Source organism: Onychomys torridus, chromosome 16, assembly GCF_903995425.1.
Source record: "Onychomys torridus chromosome 16, mOncTor1.1, whole genome shotgun sequence".
Classification (NCBI taxonomy): Eukaryota; Metazoa; Chordata; class Mammalia; order Rodentia; family Cricetidae; genus Onychomys; species Onychomys torridus.
In genome coordinates this window covers 54,352,482-54,373,994 of record NC_050458.1, presented here as the reverse complement: position 1 = coordinate 54,373,994, position 21,513 = coordinate 54,352,482, and the positions used below count along the sequence as shown (strand labels likewise).

At 53.5% G+C, this 21,513-nt stretch overlaps 1 protein-coding gene across 4 annotated transcripts in view; it reads right to left on the bottom strand.

Moving 5' to 3' along the window:
• Positions 1–600: 600 nt before the first annotated feature.
• The window catches only part of Shank3 (SH3 and multiple ankyrin repeat domains 3), a 58,724-nt gene continuing 37,811 nt past the window's right edge, over positions 601–21,513 (bottom strand). For 2 of the 4 annotated variants that reach the window (XM_036207998.1, XM_036207999.1), the window contains 4 exons: positions 17,861–17,991; positions 17,222–17,306; positions 11,171–13,427; positions 601–3,079 (listed from right to left, as the gene is read on the bottom strand). In XM_036207998.1, the coding sequence (XP_036063891.1) occupies positions 2,491–3,079; positions 11,171–13,427; positions 17,222–17,306; positions 17,861–17,991 (3,062 nt within the window). In that variant the 3' untranslated portion in view covers positions 601–2,490. The other 2 variants (XM_036208001.1, XM_036208000.1) reach the window with 2 other exon arrangements.

The following is a 21,513-nucleotide window of genomic DNA, read 5'->3' as shown; positions in this document are numbered from 1 at the left end:
CACTGGAAGGCTTTAAATCTTAGGTTTAAAAGTGGAGTGGTTGCATTGTTCATTGGTAAAGTACCGGCCTGGGTTCTGTCCCCAGCACCAGAAGAAGAAAAAAAAAGTGACAATCTCGGAGGACCATGGGTCTTAGAGGTGGTCACCCAGGGCTACAGAGATGGCTCAGGCATTAAGAGCACTTGCTGCTCTTGCAGAGGATTGGTGTCTGGTCCTCAGCACCCACATCGGAGAGCTCACAACGGCCTAAATGTCAGCTAGCTTCCCAGGGCACCCTCACACAGGTGGCATACACTTACACAGACACAAGACAGACACAGAAATGAATAGTTTTTTTAAATGCTACCCAGTGAGGTGTTAAACAGTCTGCAGGAAGCCTCAGCCAAGGTCTAGCCGTCTAGGTCGGTCTAACAGGAAGGCCACCTACAAGCAGGATTGCTCCAAAGATATTGCTGAGTCAACAGCACACTGGGTCAAGGCTGTGGGGCTTGTGTGACCTGTCTGAGGAACAGGATCTTCTACTCCCTAGCCCTAAGTAAGCAACTGAGACACGGTTTCATTTCTTAAAAATTTATTACATAATATTATAATAATTATTATTAATAATAATAATATAAGAAACATAGATCTCTGTGGGGTGTATCACAACGTCAGGGTCAGGAGGCCTCAGGACTGGAGCAGGGGGTGAAAGCCCCCAGATGGAACTCCATACAAAAGGAGGGATGAAGCAGAACTGACCCTGTAAAGTTAAAAACCCAAATTGAACAGAACCAAAAACCCACAGGTAAATGTGAGACTGTGTTATATGTGGCAGTCTGTTACAGTGACTGCTGCTCTGTGTGTGTGTGTGTGTGTGTGTGTGTGTGTGTGTGTGTGTGTGACCTGGTCTGTTGGTGACAGGGTTAGTGGGTGTGACTCTGTCTAGGGAATGGGGCAGGTGGGTCAGCACAGACCGGCGTGCCAAGCCCCTGGGCCATGAAAACATGTTTTCTGTCTTTTTTATTTTTTTTTTATTAAAAAAAGCTAGAAATAGAAACAGAAACTTGTGAGTGACGTGGATGGAGCTTAGTCCAGACTCCAAACCCTGTGTTTAAAAATGCCCCAGGGCCCCCCACCCCACAGGTCATTGCTGAGTGTGAGGAGTCACAGTAAGGGGGCCAGGGTACCCTCAGGAGTCTCTGCCTCTCTCCAAGGGCTGTTGTGGCCTGATTTTTTTAGTGGTCCCCACAATCCCTTTAGAAGCCCAAAGGGGGTACTGTCTGCAGGGGGCCCTCGAGGCCACCTGAAGCTGAAAGGATTCACCATGAAACCCTGCTTAAGCCGGGAGAGGCTCAGGGAGAACAGGCTGAGAAGACAGCGCGACCCAAGAGCAGCCTTTCTTTGGAGAAGACAGGGCACTTTCACAGGTACACACCCAAGCATGCACCCTGTGCAAGCTTCCACAACCTCCCACCCATCCAGAACAGCCTCCCCCCACATCCCATCCCGGGGACCACTCCACAATCAGGCACATACAGGGCACCCATGCGCTCAGCCACACCCAGTTTTCACAAGCACACAGGCGTGCACACACATATGTGGCACACACACAGGGCAGGAATGGGGAGTCTTTGGGGTGCGAGGCAGGGAGGCTTCTCTGCTGTAGTTGCCCAAGAAGTGGGAAGGTTAGACCCCTCCTTTGGGAGAGACCCTGTGAAGATGATGGCTGGGGTTGGGTTACCGGGGGGCCCAGCCCCAGGGCAATAATCTCCCAGGCCACCTGGCCCTGCTAGTGCCCAGCAGGCAATGCCTGCCACCCTCCCCCCCCGAGCAGCACCTAAAGGGTGGGTGGGGCATACTATAGCTCAGCGAGGGAAGGGGGGCTGAGCCGGGGGTCCCCAGGGTGGGCTGCCAGGACCCTGGCTAACCCCAGGCCAGCTGGAGTGTCCCCTGCCCTGTATGGGGTGGCAGTGAGGGGCCGGAGATGGAAGACTGGGCAGCTGTGGCGGGACCAGCCAGAGGACTAAAGGGGAAGAGGGTGAGAACTGTTACGGACAGAGATATTTGTTCCTTTTCTCGTTCCAAATATAGAGTGGATTAAAATATGTAAAACAGGGGGCTCCTTGGCCCCCATCGAGAACCCCAATGTCTCCCCCCTCCCCCCAGTCACCAAGGCGTGTCCTGACCTCGCATGCTGGACTAGGTTCCCCCTCTGGGAGAATGGCCACCAGGAGCTGTGAAGGAGGTGGTCAGGCCAGAGCACCCTGCCCTAACCCCCTTCCACCCAGCCCCCCTGGTCCGCGCCCTTACTGTGTGCTGGGTGGGGTTCAGCGGCAGGGGAGGGCACTAAGCAATGTACAGGGCAAGTCTCCAAGCAACAGCAAACAGGACGATTCATGCAACATTCCTGGCCCGGGCGCCGTGGTAGGGGGCGAGCCGAGCCTGCGGCCTGGAGTAGGGGTAGGGGCCCTGCCGGCAGGGCGCAGCAGGAACGGGAGAGGGAGTGGGACGTCAGCTGCCATCCAGCTGCCTGAGCGCACGCTCGATGTTCATGCGGTGGCCAACGCGTGTGACGCCCAGCTCCACGAAGTCGTCCTTGGTGAGCGCTGGCAGGTGTGCGCCTTCGATCTCATGGTCCTCGAAGCGGTCTCGGTGCTCGCCTAAGTGGATGCTCTCCAACCAGTCGCCCACATCGAACTTGCTCCAGAGCTGCAGGGGCTTCTGCTGGAATGGCCGACGCGGGCCGGCACTGGGGCCTGAGCCGGGAGAAGGCGAGGGCAGCGGAGATGGCGAGGGGGAGCGGCTGCGCGCACTCACACTTCGCACCACGAAGCGCACTTCCTTGGGTTCGTGCGGGATGGAGAGGCTGGACGACTTGAGGATGGTGGGAGGCGTGAGGCCGAAGGGCCGCCCCACGCCTCCCACGCCCGCCCCCAGCCCCTCCACCCGCTCCAGCGATGCGGGCTTCACTGGGCTCGGGGCTCGTCTCGCCACGGGGTACCGGCCGCTGGGCCGCACCGAGTAGGAGGCCCCTCCGCCCGGGCCCCCGGGGCTGCGCTGCGCTGAGATGGTGCTCAGCTCACCGAGGCTGCTGAAGAGCCTGCGGAGGGAGAGTGGGTGAGGGCCAGGTGAGGAGTGGAAAGTAAAGTCGGGGTGGACAGAGGGGAGCAGAGCCAGGAGGACTAGGGCTGGAGGAATATCCTGTGGTCACTCTTTTAAAAAAAAAAAAAAATCAAAATCAAAACACAAAAACATCCTGGCCTGTGCCTTGCTCCGGGGGATTCTTTGCCTGACTGGACTCTAAGGAGTAAACTAGTCCTCCACACAGCTCTCCACGGAGGCCCCAGGGGCAGTTCACCGAAGGAAAGAGTTTCTCATGGACAAGAGCTGCTTGCCCCTCACTGCCAGCCTCTAACACTGTCTCTGGGTATGGGTTCCATCCACAGATGCTCTCTCTGGACAGTAAGGTTAGAACAGTACCTTGACCACTCCCCACATCCAACCCTGTTCTGGAGCTTGAACAGACCCAGAAAACCTAAGCCAGTTTCAGGGACAGCCGAGTCATGGTAAAGGCTGGCAGTGGCGCAAGGCCAAACAGGTCCATGAACACTGGAGACGAACATCAGGTAGGGCTCACACCCACAAGAGGTTGAGGCGACAGCACACCCTAACAGGAAGACAGTCTCCCTGCACAGAAGAGCAACACCACAGCAGCAATGGTGAGTGACCACATGTGCTGCAGACATGCAGCAACAATGACAGAAATGCACTAGCAAATAGGCAGACACACAAGGCAAATGGTACCTCAAGTCCCAGCCTCACCTGGCAGGATCCTGGACTTCCAGCCCTGCCCCAGCCTGCCCTGGCTGGAGGGAGGAGGCCAGCCTGAGGTGGCCCTCTATAGGAAGCCTACTCCCACGGCCCCTCATTCCCATCTCTACCCCTTACTATGGCCAAGGATAGTCTCCATAGCTGTCAGTAGCACCAAAGCCCCACACAGCCATGCAGAGCAGCCAGGGGCAGCCAGGCACAGCATGTGGACTGCGAGAGGCATGGGATGGGCATGCTCACTTACACAGCCGGCACTCGGGACCACCGCGCAGCTAGACAGAGCAGCCACATGCAGATGGGCAGGAAAGAGCAGTGAGAGAGAGAGTTAGCAGGCCAGGCCCACAATGCCTTCAGTCACAATCACACGATGGGACCCCTGTGGGACACTCTATGGAGGTTGGAACTCTGACAGTAAGGCCCATCTGCTTTAGAGGTACTGGGGAAGAGAAAATACCTACAAGAGCTAGGCTAGAAGACATCTGATTTGCCTGCCCTGGAGTAGTAGCTCTCCGGCTCTCTCCACTGTACCGTACAGACCGTTAAGTGTTGCTTAGCAGTGCCTCGCAGTCTGTCAGTCTTTCTGCTGTCTGACCAACCTCTCTCCAGCTGCCATTTCATCCCCCACCCCACAGTGCCTTCTCTCCCAAGCTGGCCCAAGTTCCTGCCCACTTGGCACAGAATCAGCAGTGCCTATTCCACACCAGCCAGAGTCCCCTCAACACCTCTCTCTCCTCGTTATAGTCCGGCTCTGCAAAATCCCCCTAAAAGGCTTGCGTTTTGAAGGCAGAGTGATGGGTCCGATCATTGAGACTGGATCATGAGGGCTCTGTCCTAATCAATGAGTTTAGACACTGATGGGGGCCGGATATGGTGGCCGCACACACCTTTAATCCCAGCACTCAGGAGGCAGAGGCGGGCAGATCTCTGTGACTTTGAGGCCAGCCTGGTATACAGAGCAAACTCCAGATCAGCCAAGGAGGCTACATGTTGAGACTTTGCCCCCCTCCAAAAAAGAGAAACAAACAAACAAACAAAAACAATAAAGATCACAAAACACACTGATGAATTAATAATTCAATGGTCTTATTCCTTCTCCTTCTTTCTTCCTGGCTGCCATGAAATGATTCGCTACATCCACGCTCCCCATTATGACGCTCTCCACAGCAATGGGGGCAAGAAACCATGAGCTGAAATCACTGGAACTATAAACCAAAATACATCTTTCCTCCTCAAGTTGTTCCTGTGAGGTGAAAATCTCTCACAGAGAAGAGAAAGCTAACTAGCATGTTCCCCTGAATCAACTTTCACCATCTACCTCGCCCTGATTGCTCCTTCCCTGGAGACCTCATCTGCATCCCTTTCAAGGCCTTTCTCCTCAGCCTGGCCCTGTGGCTTCCTCCCAACTGCTCAGACCCAGCCAGGGTAGAGCTTCCTGAAAAAGCCAGACAGTGCCCCCAACACAGAGATTCCAAGAACATCTGAGGGATATACAAGGGAACAGAAGAAAACCTGCACTCCTATGGAACCTGGCCTCATTGAGACATCCTTGGCTTCGGGGGCAAAGTGGGGAGGCAACAGAGGTGAGGTGGTGGGGTCCCCCGGGAGGTGGCACTAGAGGCATAGCTATGAGGTCACACACAGAGTACAACAAAGCTAGGAATGTCACCTTGTCTGTTTCTCCCACACACACCGAATTCATGCTGACCCTAGCCCGGGCATCTGTGTCAGAACAGACATCTCCACAAGACCTCCCCCAAGGGTTAGGCTTCACTCAGAGCACACTGCTGCACTGGAGCGTTACAGAACAGCTGGAAGGCAGTGCAGTGGGGGCTTCAAGCAGAGCTCAGAAGAGTCTGGGTCCCAAAAGTCTACGCTGGGTCAAGTAGCTATACCTGTCTGGATAGCATCATGCCTTCCTGCCGGGGGTGACCTGGAGGCCTGGGCTGAGAGCAAACTGGCTTCAGAGGTGCCCAGGGTCCGGAAACAAGAGTCTGTAGCCAGTGGACTGGGAGTAGAGAGAGAAGGCCAGTCATACACCTCAACAACCTCCACCAGTGTTGGAGATGTTGGGAGGCCTAGAAGAAAAGCCCAAGGAGGGATATGTACAGGAAGGGGTAGCCAAAGGGTTAGTGTCTGTTCCCTGTCCACCTCTTGGGGAAGAGTACTCCCCACCTTGTCCCCCCAGGGCAGAAACCCCAGCAGTGTGCAAATCTGATTTTAACATGTTTACACACATCTCTGCATACCTATCTCTGGCTATTGCCGCTAATACCTGGCTGGCTGACCACCTAATCATCAGACTTCGTCCACTACAAGGTCACCTCACAGCATCTGCTACCCTCCCAAGTGCTCCTGGCTGGCACAGCCTCAAAGATTTTGGCCCCAGGAACTCCTCCTAGGCAGTGAAATCTGGCATTTGCTCCTGGTCGTCACCAAGGCTGTAGAGGCAGGGCCCCCTGGCTGCCCTGGTCATCTGTTTCCTTGGAGGAACCCTTTCCTCTGCGCCTTCCTTCCTGGGTGGATTTTCTAGCCCACGCTCTTCCATAATCTGTACTTTCTGAGGCCCATATCATCTACCCCCATTCTTGGCTATGACTAATAAGCCCAGGAATGCCATATGTGAGAACCCATCAGTTTCTTCTGAGCTCAAGGCTTCTGCTGGGATCTCCTAACACCTCTGAACACATGGGCTGCCCAACCCTGCCTCAGTGAACAGCACCCATATGAGAGAGGCCTGGGGGCTCCTCCTTTTTAACCTTTGGCCAATGTCACCAATTCCTCACATTAACCCAGGTCTTCCTCATCAGTGGAGTCCAGGCCACTCAGTTTCAGGTCCTTTCACCATCCACCCTCCCCCCCTTTCACCTATCTCTTCCTCCTCTTCTCCTTCCCCTCCCCCTCCCCCTTTCTCTCGGCTAGGGATAAAAGACAGGCCTCCTGCATACCAGGCAAGCCCTCTACCACTGAGCTACATCCCAGCTCCTTCGCAGCTTTCCTTGACCCCTGGAACCTGGCACAAACTCAGGAATATAACACACATTGACAGAAAGACGTCATCTTACAGAAACACCACAGCATCTTCCTCCTGAGACTGCCTTACCCTGTCATCCCACTGGTACCAACCGACAAGAAAAGGTTCATCCTCAGGCCTGCTGCCTTTGCGCTCCTGTGGGTCAGCTCTAGGCCTGTGGCCTTTGGCCATTTGGAGGCCTCATTACAGGACAATTCTCAGTAGGACCACAGAACAAGCGGGGCTCTGAAGACTCTCCAGGAGTCCTCTCTGCTGGCTTGGCCTCACGCCTCACTGCCTGGCCTGTCCAGCGTCCCTAGGTCTTCTCTTACTATCTCTTTCTGTTCCCTAGCAGAGTTTGGGACTTTTGAGAATGCATCTGCACGTGACCTCATGCATTTGATCCACAGGGACACAATGCATCCTGTCGTGTCTCCGCCGCCGCCCCCCCCCCCCCCCCCAGTATCCAACTGGTCTCAAGAACCTTCACGTATGATTGCCCCAGCATAAAGATTTTGTTCATACCCTTAACATGCAGGCAAGGGCCTATATCAAAGAGACAGGGCTTTGTAGAGCAACCTGATTGGAAAATGGGTCTCCTGGGAGATCTCATGAGTGACCTCAACAGGTCTAAAGAACAGGGCACACTTTGACCACCCACACACAAGCACTGGGGTGGGGGGGCACTGAAAAGTTCTGTAGCTAATACTTTCAAAGCTATTTCACCATGGTTGTTTTTTTTTTTTTGCTTTTTTTTTTAACAGATGTGAGGATCAGCCAGGTATAAAATTGAGTCAGCACACGCCTGTGATTCCAGCACTTGGGAGGCAAAAGCTGGGAGGGGGGGGATATTTGGCTATACAGTGAGCTCTATACCAGCCTAAGCTATATAGAAAGCCATTCTATCTCACGTTGGTGAGACAGCTCAGTTGGTAATGGCACTTGTAGCCTAGCCTGATGACCTGAGTTCAATCCCCGGCACCCACAAAGTGCAAAGGCAATACTGACTCCCATAAGCTGTCCTCTGACTTCCACATGTATACCACAAAATGTGTAGACATGCGCACATGCACACACACACACACACACACACACACACACACACATACACACACACACAATAAATGTACAGAGAAAAAAGAGAAGAAAGGTCCCGTATGTCAATAAAACAAAGCAGGGGGTGTAGCTCAATGGTTCACCATTTGCCTCGTATGCACAAGACCCTGCATTCAGTCCCCAGCATCAAGCCCTCCCTAGAAAGCCAAGGCAAAAACAGCATTGCTGTAGGTTTCAAACCACACATAAGATTCAAGTCCAAACGTGAGACCCGGAAGATAAGGGGAACTTGGAGACGGGTGTAGGTCTCAAGATAGATAGGTGGAGCTCTACACCCAGTTGTGGAGCCCAAAGTTGGGTTTTAAGTGATGAACAAATAACATGCAGCCTAAGTCAGGCCCTCTCAGACATAAGGATCTGTCCACAGGCTAGGCCTGCCACCTGAAGTGAAGGACAGGTGGAAATACAGACCTCAGCAGCAGGGCCAAGAACAACATACCTTCCAGCTTTGACTCCCACACCAACAATGGGCCCATGTAAATGGGCTGATCTACAAGTTACTGTGCTTTCGTCCCATGATACACAGCTTTTTTGTTTTCAAAAAGCTCAGGTTGTTGAGCACCTGCGGCTAGACTGAATCACTGCCTGGACTGAGCCATCTGCAGAGAAGGTTGACAAAAAAAAAAAAAAGGTCATTTCCCTTTTGGTGGAATCCATCAAGAGACAGATGAGCCTGGTAGGTAAAACTTGGGAACCATGCACAGACCAAAGATGTGGCTCAAGGGTGTGACCTCTGCCAGGATAGACCCTGAGAAGGACATAGTCACACCCAGACATCAGAATGTCACACACTTTAGACACTTCTCTAAGAGAAAGGTTCATTAGGGATCTTATCCCAAAGTCAGACATGAATACTTGATTCCAACCCCCACTGGCTACAAGGCCAGTGTTGAGGTATAGCCCTGAGAGACATCAAAGCCAGAGTGTTCACAGAGACCAGACAAAAGACCAGGTCTGAAATAAGCTAGATGTACACAAAGTCACAAGTGCCCCATGCCTGTGGCCAGAAAAGAGAACTCTGTGGTAGGCATCAGGACACACTCCAGATGACCATTGTTACACACAGGGATGATGATGTGATCGCTCACACTGAGGAGATAGAGGGGTAGGAAGATCAAAGCCAGCTCACACTGCATAGCAAGACCCTGTCTCCAAAACCAAAACCAAAAATAAAGAGCCCCAAAGGGAGGAGAAAAGTGAGTGGAAACAGAATGGAATACAGAGGCAAATGGAGGGACACAGGGTACAAGGTAGTTTAGTAACGCTAAGCTGACTGAACGAGCACTCGGCATAACTTATTACTTCTACATCTAAGAGATGCCGTGAGTAACTGCTATACAGCGAAAGTCTACCTCTACAGTGTGAAATCACTGAGTACAAACTCAATGTGTGACAGAAGGTGCTACTAGAAACCTAAGAAATCTTTGTCCATCTGTCCTTCCATGAAATCTGCCTTAGGGACACCCTTTTGGATTTCAAGTAACAATATGATGCTTGCATTAAGCTTCCTTCTTTTACTGGCTTTAACACATGTTTGTTAAGGCCCTAAAATGGGGTAAGCAATATGCTGTGTACAACTTTCATCAAAAAAAGAGGCAGAGCTGGGCAGTGGTGGTGCACGCCTTTAATCCCAGCACTTGGGAGGCAGAGACAAGCAGATCTCCGTGAGTTCAAGGCCACCCTGGTCTACAGAGCGAGTTCCAGGACAGCCAGGACTGTTACACAAAGAAACCCTGTCTCAAAAACAAACAAACAAACAAAAAGAGGCAGAAAGAAGCAGAAGGGCTGGTAGTGGGCAGAAAGACAAAGACGGAAGAGAAGATCCAGCTTAGGTTATATCAGGATATCTCTATGTTTGAGGATCCAGTTCTGTAGACAAACCTGGGACCTCAGCCACTCATCCTGACTGGTCCATATCCACTGCTGCCCACTCTAAGGGTGCCTCCATCACTGAACTACTGAGAAGGGCTTTCAAATTTGTCTGAGAGAAGAGGCCAAAAGGGGAGAGAGCCTGAGAACAAGCCCCTGGAATGTCAGGAACATCTCTGAACCTCTTAAGAGAGGCAATGGGAACTCCTGAAGCTCCCATTCATCTCTGGGATCCTAAATTAGAAGAATGTAAAATGAGCAGGCCCTTTGCATAAGACCTGCCGTTCTACGCTGTGCCCTGCCCACTACTTTGTGAACCCTATCTTCCACAACTCACAGCAAAGCGCACCTAAGAAGCAAGGAGTGGGCAATCAGGAGGTGGCCTCCCACCCGAGCCCAGCACAGGGGAACCTTGGGGAAGAGGCAGAAGCAGCTGGAGAAACCCAGACAAGAGGCTGGCAGCTGGCACCAGAACCCATGCCGTCCACATGGGAGCCCCAGGGAAGATTCCCAAGAAAGGACCTGAAGGACCAACACAGGGCTCTAGCAGCCTCGACCTGCAAAATGTGAGCAATGACTTCAGCAGCACTCAGACCCCAGATCAGCACCCCCCCCCCCCCCCCCCCCCCCCCCCCGCACCACTTCCAGGAGGGGACAGACAGGACAAGAAAGGAGAAAAGCCCCAAGAGGAGATGGTGTGATTTCCAACTCTTCTTGATGGAGCGTTCTAAATCACATCCAGGATTCTGTGTAAGGGTCCTACAAGGAGGTGCCACAAGACAAATGTTTCTAGGGTGGAACGTAAAGGCATTTGGACCAAGTCCCTAAAGAAAAGGAACCCATGTACTTTGGCCTGAAAAGGAAGCAAGGCAGAAGGCTGTTCCAGGAGAAGTGACACCAGCCATATGGGCAGCCATACTATCAGAAAGAGAAACAAAATGAAGCCATGAGGCAGTACACAGGGGACCAAAGAGCTGCTGAGAAGGAAGAAGCCCAGCTCCAGAGTACAACCTGAAACGATCCTTAATGGCAGAGGCATCTTGAGTCAGAAGCCAGAGTATAAAGTTGCAAATGTGTAGCAGAGCCTACAGCGGGTCCTGGGAGGTCTCATGACATACTTAAGTCTCAGAAGTACCCAGTGCCACTGCCTGCACCCAAAGGGATACAGGGAGCAGCTGTCCTAAAGAACCTTCTACCTCAGACAGCAAAGCAGGACCAGACAAAGATAAAGAGGTGGGTAGGGGGAACCCGTGCCCAGGACAGATGAGAGAGAGGACAGAATGAAGAAGAACAGAGGGAAGCCTGCAGATGGACAAAAGGAACAAAGACAGAGGGACGGGCCCCTCCCCACATCCCCCTGCTCACCGAGCTGCTGCAATGGGCGACTTCTTAGCAGGGTCCAGCAGGCTGCCCAGGCCACCAACTGGTTCCTCCCCCAAGGAGCGTGTGTCTTTGTTCAGCTGCTGCAGGCGGGAGCTGAGCTCACTGATCACAGTTGGTTTGTCATCTTCAGGCCCAGGGAGCCCCCGACTCTCCACGGGGTCCCCCCACAGCTTGGACCTTCTCTGGAAGAGGTAGCGAGGGCGGGCAGGCCCAGCAGCAGAAGCCAACCCAGTAGAGGCAGCGTGGTGCTGCTGGGCCATGAGCTCACTGTCCGAGGATTGCTTCAGCAACGGGTCCCTGAAGGTCACCGGCCCCTTCCCCAGCGGGGACTTGAGCTTGGGCTTGGGAGGCACTGGTGGCTTCTCGAGTAGAAAAGTGTGTCCATCGGCAAAGGAGGTGTGGGTGTCAGTGAGTTCCCCACTCTCCGAGCTCAGGGTGGACATGCTGGACACTGTGGAAATGGTGCTTGTGGTCTCCAGATGGGGGTCACTGGAGCTTCGAGTGTCCGCCTCCTCTACTCCAGAGTCAGCTGCAGACTCGGGGGCAGGGGGCAGCTCGCTGCTGGGCTTCCCTGAGGCCGGGCTGGGTACCGTGGTGGGCAAGGGGCCCGGTCCAGGGGGTGGGGTGGCCAGCAGGATCCCATTGGCAAACTCTTCAGGGGGTGGCACTAGCCCAATGCGGGCCAGCTCCTCCCTAGTTTCTTCATCGCTGGAGGACAGCTGGGCAGGTGGCAGGTTCACAGCAAATACCAGCTCTGGCTCCTCCTCTGAGCTACCTTGGCCTGGCCCGGGATCTGCGGGGACGCTGCCAGGGGGCTGGGCCCGGGGGCTCGGCATAGGCTCTGCCACCGCCGTTGCCTGCATGGGGGCTGGGGCCAGCTCCGGAGTACCCGGGCGCTCCTCTTCAGCCCCCAGCCTGTTGGGCTCCTGTCCATTGCTGGTAGCATGCACAACAATGAGACCAGCTGGCCGCTGCAAGGACGTGTCCAAGACGCTGAGGATCATGGATTTCTTGTCCTCTGGTGACTTCCGCTCTTCCCGAGGTGGCTTCTCTGCCTCTCTTCGAGCAGGCACTGGAATCCAGGCTGGGCTCCGAGGAGAGAAGGCTGGTGAAGCCATCGGCCCCCGCTCGGAGTCTCGGGTCTGCACATCCACAAAGAGGGGTCCAGGGCGGTCAGCATCAGGGCTGTGCACAGGTGTGGGGGACCGGGAAGGTGTTTGCGAGGCCAGAGCCCGCTCTCGGGCAGCCAGAGCAAGGGCTAGGGGTGAGCTAGGATCCAAGGGTTTGCCAGTGAGAGGGTGGATGAAGGTGGAGCCTGAGGGCCCAAGGCTGGGGCCACTGACCAATGGCTTCAGAGCAGAGACAGGGGAGGGGAGCAGCAAATCGCGGCCAGTGGTGGCGCCTGTCCCCAGGAGGCGCTCATCAATGGAGCGGGAGGGCTGCAGGGATGGCAGATCTGCGCTGGGAGGGCTGCCCTCGATGGCACCCACAGACAGGAACACAGTGGACCGGCGTCGCTCCTCCAGGCGCCGCTCCTTGACAGGGCCGGGGCCAGGGCCGCCAAATGTGAGCCCCAGGCCTTCTCCAGAGCCGTAATCAAGGCCACCCGGCCGGGGCCCACGGTGCGTTGGGGAGGGTTCTCGTGCAAAGCTTCCACCCACTGGGCCCGGGCTACCCACGGCCAGGGCCGCGCGCTCCTGTGCATCTTCCACCTGAAGCTGCTTCACCAGCGGGCTCTTGCGGCGCTGTGGTTTCGATGGAGCAAAGAGGCTGGCACTGAAGGCGCCCAGGTTGGCATAGGGGCTATCAGGGCCAGACGGCCGAGGCCGGCGCTTGGGGCGCTCAGGTGGTGTGGCTGCAGGCACGGGCCGGGGAACGTCGCCCACTTCTGGCGCAGAGTCCTGCAAGATGATCATGGAGCGTGCACGCTTCTGGCGCTCAGGGTAGGGCAGCGGGCCCAGAGGCGCTCCAGAATCATACAGACCAGCAGCCCCCGCACCCAGGCGAGCCTCCAGGCCTGGCTTGAAGCTGGAGCGCACAGTGTCGTAGGCCCGGCCGGGCGGCGGCGGCGGTGAGAATGTGGGAGGTGGCCCGGAGTCGAAGTAGTAGGGCGCGGGTGGGGGTGGTGGGGCGGTCTGCGGCGGGGGCGGAATGCCACGACCTTCACGCACTGTGTCCTGCATTGATGTGCTGCGTGGGAAGCGCCCTTCCAGTAGGGATGCCAGCTTCTCATCCTCCCCTGGGGACGGAGGGGCCAGGTAAGTCTGGCAAGGACGCTGGCCACTGAAAGGCCTCTCTGGACCCAGTGCCACTGGCTAGTCCTATCCTGTCTGCACCCGAGTGGCCACAGCCCCACCAAGGAAGATGGGATCAGGGCCCACAGAAGGCCAAGGAAGAGAGCAAAAGCTCTGAGCAGGGCACCCATGCTCTGTGCCAAATCCTGTACAGGTAGGGAGAGCTCTGTTGAAGGGTCCAGAAGGGACCCCACCCACAGTGTGGAGGGCTGTTCCTGAAGAAGAACCTGGACAGGACCCAAACTCTGACTGCCTGGACTGAGGCCAAGATCTCCCCAATCCCTGTGAGCATAGATGGAGCAGGCCATGAGAAGACACCAGGAGGGTATAGGCAGCCCACCCCCCAAAACTGTTGAGAGGAGGGAGGTTGGTTAGGGGCTTCTCACACAAGGATGAGCAAAGCAACCCAGAAACATCCACAGTGTTGAATAAGCTGGAGTCAATGGAGACCCCGATGGCAACCAGAGATGGAAGAAAGGTGGTCAGAAAGGACACCCACACACACCAATACCCCCCAAAGTAAAACATCAATGAGGGATGCAGGATAGAGGTAATGGACCCATGCATCTAGAAGTGGCTCTGATACCCAGGTTAGGAGCCTGGGAAATAAGCCTCATTGGATCCTTGGAAAGACTCTCCAGGACTGGCCTGCAGGATACTAGGAAGTCGGTACCCTAGCCAGAGGCTAAACTTTAGAGAGGCTGGCTAGGTAAATGGAAGGAAGAATGGATGGGAAAACTAAATTGGAATTGAAGGCATGTTTCAGTTTTACCCCTACTGTCTTGTGTTACCCCCAAGTCAGGGTATAAGCCCCACTTGGGCCTGTTCTCTCATAGGCTACACTTGAAAACCTCTCATCTAGAGATGTCATTAGGTAAGACCCTTACAGAACCTCCTGTGTCATTTCAGACATAACGTAGACACCTGTGCAGAGTTCCATACAATGAGACTTGTAAACACTGAGTAGCCCGACCCAAGAAGTAGCAGACAGGCTTGGTAGTGACACACTATGTCCCTGGCTCCATCAGAAGCCCACTCAGGACTAGAAAGCATAGGTCTGTTGCACACTTAGGCTTGAATTGCAGCTTCACACAAGTCATTTTTAGGACTCTGTTTCATCACAGAATTTTTCTTGCCCCTATCACAAGGCTATCTACAGTTTACAGTTCAAGGCCCCTATCACAGGGTAGCAACACCAAGAAAGACGACTGAGGTCATCCCTGGCTATCTCAAGATCTGCCCAGCTGGCCTCGGGCCTCCTCCTGACGCCGTTCCTACACAGCACAGGAACATGTACAGAACATTCGAAAGCCTGTGGGCTAGGTGGAGCTATGTAGGAAGAACTCCCAGAGACCTTAAGGTTACAGAAGGCAGGAATGATGTGTGACAATGAGAGAGGGGGTGGAATTTAATACAAATGGCAAGGTAGGCTGTGCCTGAGGGTAAAGAAAAAAATCACCTGCCTCTAGCAGAAGAGGGGTCCTTTTGAGACCCCTAGGATAAAGAAAGACCTCTGTCTGCCAGTCTGCAGCCGGGCTGCTTCCTGGGGACTGGCTGTGTGCTCCAGACACAGAGTCTGGATCAAAGGGCTGCTGCAGCTACTAAGGCAATGTTCAAGGAAGAGCCTGGACAGTCCTTACTGGCAGGCTCCACGATTGCAGACTAGAAGCCTGGGGTTCCAAGAGTTGTTTTATTTGCCCGGGGACAAGCAGCCAGCTCTGAAGTGAGAGTCCCAGGAGTCTGAGAACTCAGCCAACAATCATGCTGGCAACTGGCAGTGTGCTAGCCTTGAGGAACTACAACTGAGCACCTGCTGCTACCCCACTGGTCAGCCGTATCCAGGTGGGAGGAGCTGGCAGGCTTGCCAAGGAGCTTGAGGCCTCTATGACAAGTACATAGGTCTGGGTCTACAGTAGTCAACTCTGGGAAAGACCATCCAAGAAGAGTGAGGACAGACAGGCAGCAGTGAGTGTAGGAAGACCTGTGTCACAGAAAGTCATCAACAGACACCCCAAATGAAGCAGGACAGGGCTGTTGCTCTGGGGACACTGAGAACACAGGAGCCCACACAGGACCAGCTGGAGGGATAGATATCAGGTGATAACTATGCTGCAGAAAGCCTCCTTTGCCAGAAAGATGGGCTGGAGAACAGATCCGCTGCAAGAGGACATGGGGAAGACAAGGCTGTGGACCCGGGACAAGACAAGCCTGTCCTGAACAGTTATAAGACAGGTGAGGCAGGAAATAAACCATGGAGGATGCCCAGAACACTTGGTCTAACGCAGAAAGTAACTGCAGTCTCTCACCAGCTGCCCTTCCCCACCTTCCTCACTATCAGCCCATGAAGGACTCTCCCATACATACATCCTGACCTCCGTCAGACATTTACTCCACCATCCCCAGGAAATTCCTGCATGCCTTGTTAGTCTAAGTATAAATGCTAATGCTCATGTGTGTCTGGACTTCCCCAGTCAGTCTCCATTTATAAGTGTACTTTGACACCATATAATAACTGCTCAACTGACCTAACTGTAGACATGTCACCTTCCAACTGAGACCCAGATCTAGCCTAGGGCCAGCTTATAGTAAGTAGGAAACCCCGGATGGGTAATGGGCACAACCAGAGTTTGAATAGCTGTTTGGCTTACGAATGGATAGGAGGTATAGGCAGAGCAGCTATGTGACTTTTGAGCCAGTCATTTTAATGCTCTTTAAGCAAAATGAATAATTCAGTGCCCCCCCCACACACACACACACAATGTGGTTACTGTAGGCAGGTATTAAATGAACCAGTGTGCATATAAACATCTCATGCCTGGCCTGACCTTGGGCTGAGCAGGAGTTTACTCTGATATGGAACAGACAATGGACAAACGGATGGATGGGTCAACATATCAAGGAGACTAAATGCCTAAGAAACACGCAGCAAGCAGGGCTTGTCAGAGATCCTGGCCTGGGATTGATTAGAAGAGGCAGCCAAGTGTGGAGCGTGATGGCAGCCAGGGATTGACGAAGCTCCACAGTACAGTGGACAGAAGAAAAAGAGGCTAAGGGCACAGGCTTGACTTGGCCTACTGTTGGGCTATGCTGAGCAAATGCAGCCAAGGAAGGAGGAGAGAGAGCAAGAAACTCACTCCCACAATACAAGGAGTTTCACAGAGGAAGGAGAAAAAAAAAAATGTCAACTGAGATCAATAAAAGGATGGCTAATAGTGTCTGCCACGGGAATGCCCCAAGGCTACTGATGACCCGAGCGGGAGCAGCTTCTATCTAGCTGTAGAGAGACCCAGCTGCTTCAGATTTATGAGCATATGGGGACGAGAGAGCAATTACAGGTGACCTTTTGGGTCTGACCATGAAGGGACAGGGAGAGGATGCTACCTGGAGAGATGGAGTGGTTCAAGGGGAGAGTAATTTTAGGATGAAAAACTGGACCTGCACTCTGTCTGAGAGGACAGGAAATAGCTGTCCTGATGGCAGCTGTTATCTGTGTAAGGCAGAAGGGATGGACAGGAAGAGAAGGACCAAGGGGTGCCTGTGGATGGAAGAGAGGCGGACTGGGAAAAGAATCTCAAAGGTGTCTTCCCACGGCACATCTCTGAGTAGAAGAACCAACTCAGGTCCATAAACCAAACAGCACCCTTGAACTTCGCAGAGAGAGATGGGGTCCTCCCACCCTGAAGCCACCCACGCCAGCCCAGCCAGCCCAACCCCAAGCAGTCCATCAACCCAGCCATACCTACAGATTTGGTCCGTGGAATCCCCTTCCGCAGAGAACCCGGCAGCTTCTCTGGGCCTGGGAGGCCCTGGCGCTCAAACAATGACTGTGGGGTCAGGGAGGAACATGGAAGTTCCAGGGTACCGGGCACCCAGTTCTCCATCCAGCCCCACCCATCCTAAACTAGACCAGACACCCACACACCAGACACCCACACACCAGACATCCCAAAGGCACTGGTGCCCATGCTTGGTTGGGGCCTTCATTATATGGGCGGTAAAAAGAACACAGAAGTACAGGCCCTGGGCGTAGTCAATAGAGACAGAGGAAGAATCCACAGTGCCAGGCGTATGAATCCACACACAGGAATATGCTGTGCTACAGGCTCAGCAAAGTTGGGGACCCCAGGAGTCCCAGGGTGACACAAAATCTGACTAACGTCAGAGGCGCTAAACGCTGTACCCATAGAAGTGAGCTGAACTACATTCTACGGACTGAGACAGTCCCAGACATCTCCCCAGAGAGGCCGTGGAGAGCTCCACCTCCTCTGGAGAAGGGATCCAAATAAAGAACTCTTACCTCAAAAGAGAGGCGCATGACCCTCTGATCCCCAGGCCCTGGACCTGACCATCCCAGAGCCCTGGCCCAAGGCTGGCTTACGCTGATCTCGGCAGGGGTAATCCTCCGGCTGGTGGGACGCTGCTTGACAGTGGCTGCCCTGGAGTCAGCATCTGCAATGTCTGGCCTCAGTGTCGGTTCCGCGGCAACCGCCAGGATCTCATCCAGCTTTTCTGCACAACCGAAGCGATGCAACCTCAGCCCCAGAGCTTCCTCGGCCTCACTGCCACACCCACCCATGCCAGCAACCGATGCCAGCCCCTTGGCACTCATGAGCCAATGAACCCTACCCACCCCTAGGTCTCTCACTGCCTGAGGCCCTAGATCTTGTGTCCCATCAGTGTCCCTCAGACCTCAGGACCCAGTTCTTGAACCAGCCGAAGTCTGTCCTTAAGGAGACCCTGGGCTCTGTGGCCACTTGGAGTGACCACAATGACTGGGCATAGAGAGACCAGATTCAGAGACAGACCACTCAGATCCATTTCCCTCAGTCCCTCACCTCCAGTGCCTTTTCTCAGCACATGGCCTAGCCTCCACCACTCCCCACGGGAAGCTATTTCTAGTGGGACCATGGCTCCAGGGACAGACACTAATATTCAAGCAAGAGACGCTGAATGGGTGAATAAGCTGATAACCAAGGAATGAACAGGCAGATGGGAAATATCTCCTAAGAATAAAACTCAACCTGGGGATCTCAGAGTGGTTCAATTCGACACCAGGAGACCACAGCTCCTTCCTCCTTGCCCATACAGAAAGACGGTTCCAGTGGGATGGGAGGTAAGGAAAGAGGAGAAACAGATGTGGTACGGAAAGGACTCTCCTCACCCAGAGCCTACCCACCCAGACTCCTCAGACTTCAGCTCCATTTAAGGCTGACGCCTAAGAAGAGCTTGGTAGGGAGACACCAGGCGGCCTCAGGCATACTCCTGTCACAGCCGTTATAAAATGAAAAGCTTTGTGCAATCACTTTTTATTAAAGTGACTGTTTTAAAAATGGGACTTTGGGGGGCTGTGGAGATGGCTTAGGTGAGTCAAGTGCTTGCTGCCCAAGCATGAAGGCCTGAGTTCGGATCCCCAGCACCCACATCAAAAGCTGAGTCTGGTAATCCATGCCCCGTCACCTCAGCACTCGGAAACAGTGACATACAGGTCCTAGGGACTCACTGCCCTCCCCCGACTCTAGTCCAAATGTAAGCTCTGGGTTCAGTGAGAGAACCTGTCCCCCAAAATAAGACGGAGAATGACTGAGGAAGAAACTCATCAGTTAGACCTCTGACCTACACACACGCATGGAAAGGTGCACGCACACACGCACACATACTTACATACACCACACACTCCCCTCCAAAGAAAGAAAAGTGGTACTTTCATTGGGGGGGGGGGGGGGAGATGCAGAGAATCCAGTGTGATGGCACACCGTGTGTGACGGTTACTGCTGTCAACCTGACACAGAATTCAGAATCACCTAGGAGACAAGCCCCCAGACACACCTGTGAGGGGTTATCTGGACCATGATAGTTGATGTGGGAAGGTCTACCCTAAAAGTGGGTAGGACCATTTCCTGAGCTTTGGTCCCAAACTGCTTAAAAGGGGGAGGGGGGGGGACAACACACAGCCTCACAAGAACATTCACCGTTCTCTCCTTCCCGACTAGGCATGGAGAAGCCCTCAAAGTGGGAGCAAATAAATCCTTCCTTCCTCACGCATTTCTTTCACTGTGCTTTATCCTAGCAGCAGGAAAAGCAGCTAGCAAATCCCTGTAATCCCATTCTTTGGGAGGCTGAAGCAAGATTACAAGTCTGAGATCAGACTCAACTACAAGGGAAAACCATTTCAGAGAGGGAAAGGGCTTTTGGAAACCTTAAAAGTATCCAGAGGCTGTCTGAGATGCGGTTACCTCACTCCTACCCAGAGTCCACTCAGGGGCAGTGTTCAAGTGTCCACTGGAGGTTAGGGCTGTGCTTTTATGTGCATAGCCTCACTCAGCAGCCCCAGGCTCCACCTGTCCCCCAGACCATACTTAACTCATGAAGTCCGTGCACACCTTCAGGGGACACTTGGCTTAGCAACCCTTCTACTCACAAAGTGCCATTGCTGGAGAACTCCTGTGGTCAAGTCTGAACATCTATTTCTTCCAAACCCAACCCCCAGCTGCTCACCAGCACCTACTGTTTCTATCTCATTTCTCCATTGCTGCGCAGAAGTAAATTAACTCCCGAGGCGATCTCACTAAGTAGCATATTGAGATCCCCCTCCTTGCAGACTGATTCTGTTCAGATGTATGCCCTCTGAGACCCAGGTCCTTCACCTAACAAACCAGTCATAAACGACTTCTATGTGGCATGACTTTAGGGGAAATGAGCACACAGGAGCCCACAACCACTCTAGCCAAAGCAGACCACACTGGCCAACGTAGATGCTGAAGGCACAGCCAGGACATTTACCTTATCTTCATCAACAATTTGTGGGTTCCTCATACTCTGCCCCTTTGGAGCCCTGAACAACACAGTACTTTGCCTGCAAAACATGCTCCCACTGTAGAGAAATTTGTAAGGCCCAAGCATGGCTTCCAGTACCACCAGGTGTTACCTGTACAGAGACTACAGATGCAAAAGGTCTTCTCATTTGTCGTTCTAAGGAAATGAACAACTTCCTTTTGAAAGGTGGGATCCCTACCCTAGCCAAGTCCTTGGTGATATACAGTACATGCCAAGTTTTACATGGCTACCACAGTAACCACCTCAAGATCCTATCATCCTCCTCCTGTTTCCCAGGGACAAAATGATGCACAAAAAGCACTATCCCAGATCACGGATCTTTGCTGCCACACCATCCAGAAACTGCAGGAGTAAAGACATAAGGGGAAAGAGAAGTCCCGTGGTAACACATTTCCTACCAAGGCACACTGTCACCTGAGCCATGGACTTAGAGAACATGTGTCTCTTAACTAAAAAAAATCCAACAGAACCTGCTCCAAGAGATCCAAGCAGTGTGCACACAGTTTCACAAAGCAGCTGTTTAGGGTTACGTTGCTATAGTGCTGAGGCCAAGCACGAATTGTTTCCAAGAGGAAGAAGTCAAGAACTCTATAGGTGAAAAGTTGAACACTTCTTCGCAACATTAATCCACAACAAAATGAGAAAACATATTTACTTTAGATATTTTTTAAAAAGGAAATAACATCCCTTAGGAACCAAGTGTTGTCATTTCCACCAGCCTTCGAAGGGGCCAGCCATCTGGGTTCAGGGCAAAGTATATTGGGGATCCAAGCAGGGATGGAAAGAAGGGTCTGTGGAAGCGACAAACCAGCCATTTCCCCCATAGCTGGAAGAAGGGCATGACCACAGCCTAGCATCCTGGGAGCCCTACTATCATGGAGCTAGAATGCAGATCTTAGCAAGAGGAGACTGAGGGGGGGGGGGTCCACTGGTCAGATTCTGAAAACTAGAGAGTCCCCCTGCCCAGGCAAGGCTCAGTGCATCAGCAGTAAGAGGAGGAAGGGATGTGGGATGCACAAGTCCACACACCCTGGGCTATGAGCATATCTAAGCCTGACTCCCATCCACTCAAAAGGCAGAGGGAGCAGAAGAAGCCGGGGAAAACTCCCCCAGATGCTGGACCTCAGTACCCAGTCTAGGCCCTGATGTCTCTAGCCCCACATGGACCCTGTGTCCCTGATGCCATGCTGGATACAC